This window comes from Colobus angolensis, unplaced genomic scaffold (assembly GCF_000951035.1).
Source record: "Colobus angolensis palliatus isolate OR3802 unplaced genomic scaffold, Cang.pa_1.0 Scaffold283, whole genome shotgun sequence".
Classification (NCBI taxonomy): Eukaryota; Metazoa; Chordata; class Mammalia; order Primates; family Cercopithecidae; genus Colobus; species Colobus angolensis.
The window spans coordinates 1,117,625-1,126,926 of record NW_012116077.1 but is presented as its reverse complement, the minus strand read 5'-3'; the positions used below and the strand labels follow the sequence as shown (position 1 = coordinate 1,126,926).

The following is a 9,302-nucleotide window of genomic DNA, read 5'->3' as shown; positions in this document are numbered from 1 at the left end:
ATGCCTGAGCTCAGTCCGCCTTGGCATCCCAAAATGTTGAGATTACAGGCGTGAGCCACCATGCCCAACCACCTTTTGTTTCCTTTCAAAGGAACTTCAACAACAAGGTTTTGCTTTTCATCTTTGGTATATACAATAGGCCTTCAACTATCCATAGGATTTGGGGAATGAAGTTTCTAATCCACATCATTTAGGGTTAACTGGGGCAATGCTCTTAGGAAGTGAAACTACTGTAGGATGAAGTTGCCCCAGAGGGGTGAACTCTCTTCCTCCCCCTTATGAGACCAATACGAGTGCTAACTAATCTGAGTCCTCGGTTGTGGATGTTTAGACCGATAGCCCTTAACCAACCCCAAGACTTCACTCCTCTGGCCAGGCCAGCAGCTCTGGAAAGAAACTCATGAAACACTTAACCCAGGCTGTCCTAAGTGACTATTACAATGACGTGGTGACTAAAAGCCAGTTCTGTGAGGAGTTCCAAAGGCAACGGAGAGCCTTTTTCTCTAGCCCTCCCATCTCTGTAGAGCAGGGCACCCAAGTTTAGGAAGGCAGGCAGGGAGTCTGCCAAAAAATGGTTCCAAGGAGGCCTCGTGCAAGCCAGGGTCCATGAGAACAGGGAGTTAGAGTACAGATGGAAGGCTGCCCAGAGTAGGAGAGCATATGTGGCAGGATTGTGCAAAGAAGTAAATACACAGAGGATAATGGAAGTTAGCGTTCTCCAAAGCTGAGAAGGAAGCAATACAGGTGGAAAGGTGGAAAGAGAGGAAAACATAGAATAAACTCTATATTCCTTGAATGGTACTGGAGGTGTACGTGCAACCTCAATTTGCCAATAGAAATAAGAACATCAATTTGAAACACCATATTCTCCAACACGAAAGGAACAGGGATCCTTGTACATATGGCTGATTAAGCAGAATTTGAAATTTTGACAAAACAGAGAACTACACACTAAGCATAACAAAGAGGAGTTGTTTATGTTCACAGAGCGTATCTCTTCTGCAGATGTACAGTTAAAGATTTATGCATCTCACAAGAGGAGTGAAATGACGAACCAGAACCTCTGAAAGCTACACGTGGTTAGAGGATGAAACCACGATCATGATTAGAGACTTCAAGGTGCCTCTTTGATTAACAGTATGCATAATCATGACAACGAGAACACCAGGTTCAATCTATTGGGCCCTGATTAAGCTCTGGGTACCTAAACAGAACTTTATGTTTTGAGAATCATTGCAGGCATCAGGCCAGAATTGGCAGAAGGGCCATAGTTTGCCAAACCCGGCTAAAGATCATTATCTTATTTCATTTTCTTTATTGCATGTATCCCTAAATGAGCGGAGAAGCATCTGATATCAGCACATCTGCAACACTTTCACGGTGTGCCAGTTGGAAGCTCCGTGGCAGAACACTGGAGCCCCAGAAACTCATGGTGACAGGTCCCTGTATTTTCAAACCAATTCTTTCACACGTGGGGAAAGCACATTTCCGACAGAGTCCACTATTTCCTACTCCCTGGGTCCTTCTGTCCTTGTGCTGTGAGGTCATCCATTTAGGGACACAGCTGTGATGAGGGTGAGATGATCAAGGACCATTCATCCTCAATTGTGGTAAAGAGCCTTGGCGTTTACACATCCCTGAGGCAACATATTCAAAATGTACTGCCCCTTGGTCTGCCTTATGAAAGCAAAGCGGTTCTGGGCTTTGCTATTTGCTATTTGAAAGAAGATAGAGGAAATGTATCCAATCCCTATTGGGAGAACCGGCTCCCAATGTTTATCGTGGGTTCTTTTCTATTTCCTAAGTGTGTCAGCTGGTTTGAGAAATAAACGGAAAGAGCACAAGAGAGAGAAATTTAAAGCTGGGTATCCAGGGGAGACATCACATGTCGGTAGCATCCGTGATGTTCCCGGAGCCGTAAAACCAGCAAGTTTTTATTAGCGATTTTCAAAAGGGGAGGGAGTGCACAAACAGGGTATGGGTCACAGAGATCACATACTTCACAAGGTAATAAAATATCACAAAGCAAATGGAGGCAGGGCGAGATCACAGGACCACCAGATGAGGTGAAATTAAAATTGCTAATGAAGTTTCGGGCATGCATTGTCCTTGATAGCATCTTATCAGGAAACAGAGTTTGAGAGCAGACAACCTGTCTGACCAAAATTTATTGGTCAGGAATTTCCTCCTCCTAATATGCCTGGGAGCAGTACAGGAGATCGGGCTTATTTCTTCCCTTCGGCTTCAACCATAAAAGACGGCATGCCTTAAAGGGGTCGTCTATAAGCCTACCTTCAGGGCTCATTCTCTTTCTCAGGAATGTTCCTTGCTGAGAAAAAGAATTCAGCGATATTTCTCCTATTTGCTTTTGAAAGAGGAGAAATATAGCTCTGTTCCATCTGGCTTACCGGTGGCCAATTCAAAGTTACCTCTCTTGTTCCCTGAACATCGCTGTTATCCTGTTCTTTTTTCAAGATGCCCAGATTTCATATTGTTCAAACACACATGCTCTACAAACAATTTGTGCAGTTAATGCAATCACAGGGTCCTGAGGCGACATTCATCCTCCTCAGTTTACGAAGAAGATGACCGGATTAAGAGATTAAAGTAAAGACAGGCATAGGAAATTATAAAAGTATTAATTTGGGGAACTAATAAATGTCCATGAAATCTTCACAATGTATGTTCTTCTGCTGCGGCTTCAGCCGGTCCCTCCGTTCGGGGTCCCTGACTTCCCGCAACAAATCCCCGCCTCACCACCCAGCTGAACTGCTGCCTCCCAGGTGATCCTCCGTCCAGTGAGGAAGTTTGTGAAACAGCGGCTGTGACTGAATCACTAGCTGATTGGGCTTATCACAATGCATTTTAACTCCCAGAGATCATTCTTCCACATCAACCAAACTGCAGAATTAAATGGGAGGTAGTGGAAGTCATGGCCCTTGCATCTCTCAAGTCTAATGTGGACTGCTCTGTAATTCCACAGGGTGTGGGGCTGCTTTTGAATGACGACATTCACAGGGACCTACTGCTGCCACAGCTCCTGCTTGCCCCTAACTGTTTGCCTTGCTTCATGCTGTGACCTCTTCCAGCCTGTTCACAACCAAGCACTTGGAGTGATCCCTGGAAGGCTCCAAACCCTTCAGGGACTTTACACATCATGGACAATAAAAGCCAGAGATATTCCAGTGCTCCACAAGGCCATGCGCAGCCTGAACCACTATTACCTGTCCGACTATAATTCCTAGTCTTCTAGCTCTCACTGCCTCTGCTCCAACCACTTGGCTTTTCCTTGAACACATCAGGCACAGTCTTGCTGTATGGTCTTTGCACAAACTAAGCCCTCCGTCTGAATGACTCTCCCCAAAATAGCTGCCTGACTAACTCCAACATCTTTCTCAACTATTGCTTTCCAATGAGGGCTACTCTGACCATGCTATTGTAAAGTGCAATCCAACCCCCCATGCCCAGCAATGTGGATCTCTCTTGTCTTGCCGTATTTTTCCATGGCATTTATTGCCTTCCAACATATCATATATTTTATTATGTGACGTTTAGTGTCCCCCTTTTGTCATCCTGTGAAAAAAACTACCCTCACAGGGCCAAGATTCTTGACTCTTTCATTCACTAACAAATTTTAAGAACACAGAACAGTGTCTGGCTCACAGTTAGTGCTCTATAAATTTTTGCAGAATGAATGAATAAGGGTAATGTATATAGCAGGATAATGTAGGTATAATTAGGTAAACAATGAGTACATGGTAGCAGTGATTATAAAAGGATTCTACTATAAATTATCACTGGACTCAAAATGGGAGTCCTAGTACAAAAGACCCATACTTGCCATCACTAAAACATTGATTACCCACATGATGCCTTCTCTCCACAAAATTGATCCCTACTGAGCAGTAACGATTGACTGCCCACTGAGTGGTCAGTCCTTATGCTAAGCACCATGAATACAAGGGCAGGAGCAGGATTTTTGGTTGCACAGCCAGTGTTTCAGGCACCCATCCTCCCAGGGAACCCAAGAGAAGAGCCCCATATGCCCTGAGTACACGCAGAACCCAAGCCCCCAAGCCATTTCCCCCAGGCCATCCTAATGGCGCCCTCAGCCTTGATGGGAGGAGCCATGATGTTCATCCCCATCATCTCTTAGTGGCGACAGGAACCTGCCCGCCCACCCACTGCATGCCCATTGGCTGGACAGTGGTAGAGGCAGACCCTGAGGGGCGCATGCGCAGAGGGAGGAGCCAGAGGCACCTGCCAGCTCCTCGGGTGGCTGTGGTTTCCCTGGCTTTCCTGAGGGGGGCTCACTAACGGCTGGGTCTCATCCTACGGAGGCTGAGGAGGAGAAGCAGGAGGCGAGTCCCTGAGGAGACGCCGTGACCTGAGGGATTCCCTTACTGAGGAGACCTCGTGCTTCATCTGTCACAAGTGGTGCCCAGGCCGGTGGTGACAACGGGGACGATGTCCGGGCTTCTGAGAAGTGCTTTGGCCTTTTTCCAGAGTACAGCTGACCCCACAGAGCAGCAGCGACCACAGCAGCAGGGCCCACAGCAGCAGGGTCCACAGCAGCAGGACCCACAGGAGCAGGGTCCACAGCAGCAGGACCCACAGGAGCAGGGTCCACAGCAGCAGGACCCACAGGAGCAGGGTCCACAGCAGCAGGACCCACAGCAGCAGGAGCTCCCAGAAGGTATTCCTCTGTGTGTTCCCTTGTCCCCCACCCCAGAAGCCTCCCAATAGGGTCTCTCCTCACCCCCGGTATGAGGATCCGGTGGCTCTGGCGGGTACAGCACGTGACGGCGGCTCCATCTTCTGTGCGTGCATGGGTAGGCGTCCTGTGTCCCCAAAAAGTCCCTGAGAACCAACTCCCAAAGTCTCCTGTCCATCTAAAGTGGGAAGGCGCTGTCAGAGACCACCTTGGAGACAATACTGCCTGTGGTTTCCCCCAACGTGGTTGTGCAGCACATGCCTGTTTATATTTCCAGTAGGCGAGAAACTCCCTAATTGCGAGTGAATTTAGGCTTATATCCCAAGCGGAAATTTAATTTGAAGCCAAGTGGGTGCCTCATACATATCTGATCCTGTAGGAGAGCAGAGAACCCATTGTGCGGGCGGGCTGCTGAGGTCAGATCCCTAAATATTGCTGGTCAGCTAGGCTTGTGTAGAATAAAAAAAAGAAAGAGAGAGAGAGAGAAGAAAGAAAGAGAGAGAGAGAGAAAGAAAAAGAAAGAAAGAGAAAGAAAAGGGAGGAGGAGGAGGAGGAGGAGAAGGAGAAGGAGACCTTTTGGATGCCATTTTAGGCTGGCCATCAATCTCCAGATACCTTTTAGTGCTTTGTCTGCTGAGATGGTTAAGTATCTATACAAGATGCTACTCATTATGTTGGTGATAATGATGAAGGGATAGAATAGGAAGAGAAGCTTAAAGACTCTCATATGTATATGGTGATAACAGGTAACATTTACACTTTCTTGTGCAAGGCACGCCACAGCTCTCAACAGTTGATGTGCGTGTGTCAGTTAATACAAGGCGGGCGGGGTGGCTCATGCCTCTATTCCCAGCTCCTTGGGAGTTCCAGGCTGGTGAATCACTTGAGTCCAGGAGTTTGAGACCAGCCTGAGATAACATGGCAAAATCCTGTCTCTACTAAAACACAAAAATTAGCCCGGTGTGGTGGCACGCAACCGTAATCCCAGCTACTTGGGAGGCTGAGACATGAGAACCACTTGAACCTAGGAGGCAGAGGTTGCTGAGAGCAGAGATCGCGCCACTGCACTCCAGCCTGGGCGACAGAGCCAGACTCTGCTGAAAAAATTAAAAATTAATTGAAAATTTAAAAATTAAAAATATTAGATTTTTTTTTTTTTTTTTTGAGACGGAGTCTCGCTCTGTCCCCAGGCTGGAGTGCAGTGGCCGGATCTCAGCTCACTGCAAGCTCCGCCTCCTGGTTTCACGCCATTCTCCTGCCTCAGCCTCCCGAGTAGCTGGGACTATAGGCGCCCACCACCTCGCCCGGTTGGTTTTTTGTATTTTTTAGTAGAGATGGGGTTTCACCGGGTTAGCCAGGATGGTCTCGATCTCCTGACCTCATGATCCAACCGTCTCAGCCTCCCAAAGTGCTGGGATTACAGGCTTGAGCCACCGCGCCCGGCCTAGAAATTTTTTAAAATTAAAAAAAGAAAACTACAACAACCCTATTAGGCGAAATTTTGATTGTTGTGGATTGACAGATGAAAACAAGATCAGAGACGTTAAAAAACTTCTCTGCCCAGGTTTATGCAGATGGTGAGTGTAAGACTTATTTGTAGTAGGTGTTTGTATTTGAGGCTAATAATGTGACTTTTGTTTCTTTATCTTGTAGGTGACACTGAGTTGACAACTGTGCAGGGAGTTGTCACAAGTCTCTGTGATGATTATGGCATGATTGATCAGTCAATCTACTTCAGTAGTGATGTTGTGACTGGCGATGTGCCTCTAAAAGTTGGACAGAAAGTTAATGTGGTTGTGGAAGAAGATGAACCATTTTACGGATTGAGAGCAATCAAGGTGAGATGAGCATGAGTTTGGGAATTGTGTCTTATCCCAATGGGTTTTCTTTCTCCATCTTTCTATTGCATTAATCCAACATCTCTGCTGTGATCCATAGAGTGGATGTCAACTGCAGTTTGAAGCCCCACCCCTCTGAAGCTGTAGGTTCTTCCGTTCTAATATTTGTAGTGATTTCTGCTTTAAAACATAAAAATTACTTATCTATTCTTCTAATCTTTAAACAATATGGGTAACAATAATAATTATTGAACTCTATATAATCCTGCAACTTCCCTTATCAGGTAAAAAAACGTTTTCTGTGCTATGCATCCATAGCAGTGGAATTACTATGTGAAACCACGTGCCTTGTAAACATTTTAAAAAGAGCTTCATGGAGGTATAGTTCACAAACCACAGAACTCTCTTAAGGGTACAATTCAATAATATTTGGCAGATTTACGGAGTCCTGAGAATAGCACCTGAGTCCAGATATTTACCCATTCAGTGGCTACTATGAAATTATTCTTTAGCTCTACTGTACTAATTGATTCTCTCAGCAATAGGTGGTGAGACTGCCCATCTGCCCATATAGGCAAGGACAACTATGCTATCAATCTGAAATCTTTGCAAATGTGAGAAGGGCAAAACAGTTACATTGCTCATTTGGAATTATTAAGGATCTTAATGAGATTACAGCAAGTTTCCTTTCTTGGACCTACTTATACAATAGGGACATTTACAGCTATCTCTATGGTAGGAAAATTAGATTTGCAATAAGAAAGTTTATATATGAAGCCCTTGTAGTATTTCCTCCGATGCCATCTTTTGTCTTTACTTTATGTCTTTCATTCTTTTACAGCTTTATTGAGATATAAGTCACGTGATTCACCATGCACTTCACCCATCTACAGGGTACAATTCAGTGGTTTTTAGTTTGTTCACAGGGTTAGGCAACCATCACCACAAACAATTTTAGAACATTTTCATCACTCGAAAAGGTAGCTCCATAACCATTCATAGTCTTTTCCCATTTCTGCCTGCTCCCCCAACTGTCCTCTCCCCCCGCAACATCCAGCCCCAGGAAATCACTTATCCATTTTCTGTTTGTATATATTCACCCATTCTGGACAGTAAAAAAGGTTCCTTCTATATAACGGTAATGATATGTCCTTTCACCAACATCTCCTTATTCCTCCATCAACCCTAACAACCCAAGCATCTAGCAACCACCATTCTACTCTACACTGCTATTAGGTCAAATTTTTATATTCTGCATGTGAATGAGCCCATGCAGTTATTTGTGTTTGTGTGACGGGCTTATTTCACTTACGTTCTTCAGGTTCATCCATGTTGTCCCAAATGGCAAGATGTTGTTCTGTTTTATGGCTGAATAGTATTCCATTGTGTATTTATACCACATTTCCTTTATCCACTCATCCGTAGATGGACCCTTAGATTGCTTTCGTTTCTTGGCTATTGTGAATAGGGCTGCAATAAGCATGGAAGTGATGACATCTCTTTGACACATTGATGACACTCTCTTTGGATACATGCTCAGTAGTTCATGGATTCACGTGATTCATGGATTCATTTGATAGTTCCACTGTTAACATTTTGGAGAACTTCCATACTGTTTTCCATAATGGCTGTAACAACTTACATCCCACCAACCGTGCATAAAGGTTCCAATTTCTCCACATCCTTGCCAATACTTGTTATCACTTTTCTTTTTAATGTTAGCCATTCTAACATGTGTCAGGTGGTATCTCTGTGGTTTTGATTTGCATTGTCCTGATAATTAGAAAACGTGAGCGTTTTTTTGTTTGTTTGTTTGTTTTGTTTTTTCATATGCCTGTTGGCCATTTGTATGTCTCCTTTTGAGATATGGCTATTCAGGTCATTTGCTCATTTTTAATAGGATTATTTGTTTTCGTGCTATGAGTCGTTGGAGTTACTCATACATTTTGGAAACTGACCCCTTACTAGATGTATAGATTGCCAACGTGAGGGAAGAGAGAGACCCTCTCATATTGTTTTATGTTGTTTTATGCTCAGAAAAGGAAAGAGAAGTGAAACTAAAGGCAGGTAGTCCGGCCCCTAGGAACCAGACTCGAAACCAAGGAACCAGACCTGTGGCTGCCTGACCTAAGCCTGGTAGTTAAAATTCGACTCCTGACCTAGCAACTGATGTTATCTACAGATTCCAGACATTGTGTGAAAGGACACTGTGAAACCTCCCGTTCTGTTCTGTTTCACTCTGACCACTGATGCTTGCAGCCGCTGTCACGTACCCCCTGGCTTGCTCAATCAATCACGACCCTCTCACATGGACCCCCCTTAGAGTTGTGAGCCCTTCAAAGGGACAGAAGTTGAGCACCTGATAAGCTTGGATTTTAAGACGCTAGCGGGCCTATGCTCCCAGCTGATTAAAGCCACTCCCTTCACTATCTCAGTGTTGGAGGGGTTTTGTCCGTGGCTCATCCTACTACATTTCTTGGTTCCTTGACCGGGAAGCGGGGTGATTAATGGACAGTCGAGGCAGCTCCTTAGGCGGCTTTAGCCTGCACTGTGGAACATCCCTGAGGGGGACTCCAACCAGCTGGAACAACGCAGATCCTGAGAGCGCTCCCGGGTAGGCATTTGCCCCAGTGGGATGCCTCGCCAGAGCAGTGTGTGGCAGGCCCCTGTGGAGGATCAACGCAGTGGCTGAACACCGGGAAGGAACTGGCACTTGGAGTCCAGACATCTAAAACTTGGTAAGACTAGTC

General features: G+C 45.3%; 1 protein-coding gene across 1 annotated transcript in view; it reads left to right on the top strand.

Moving 5' to 3' along the window:
- The first annotated feature begins 4,467 nt into the window (after positions 1 to 4,467).
- The window catches only part of LOC105516511 (cancer/testis antigen 55-like), a 19,209-nt gene continuing 14,374 nt past the window's right edge, over positions 4,468 to 9,302 (top strand). The window contains exons 1-2 of the mRNA XM_011948751.1: positions 4,468 to 4,564; positions 6,368 to 6,552. Coding sequence (XP_011804141.1) covers positions 4,468 to 4,564; positions 6,368 to 6,552 — 282 coding nt within the window. The remainder of the gene's footprint in view (positions 4,565 to 6,367; positions 6,553 to 9,302) is intronic.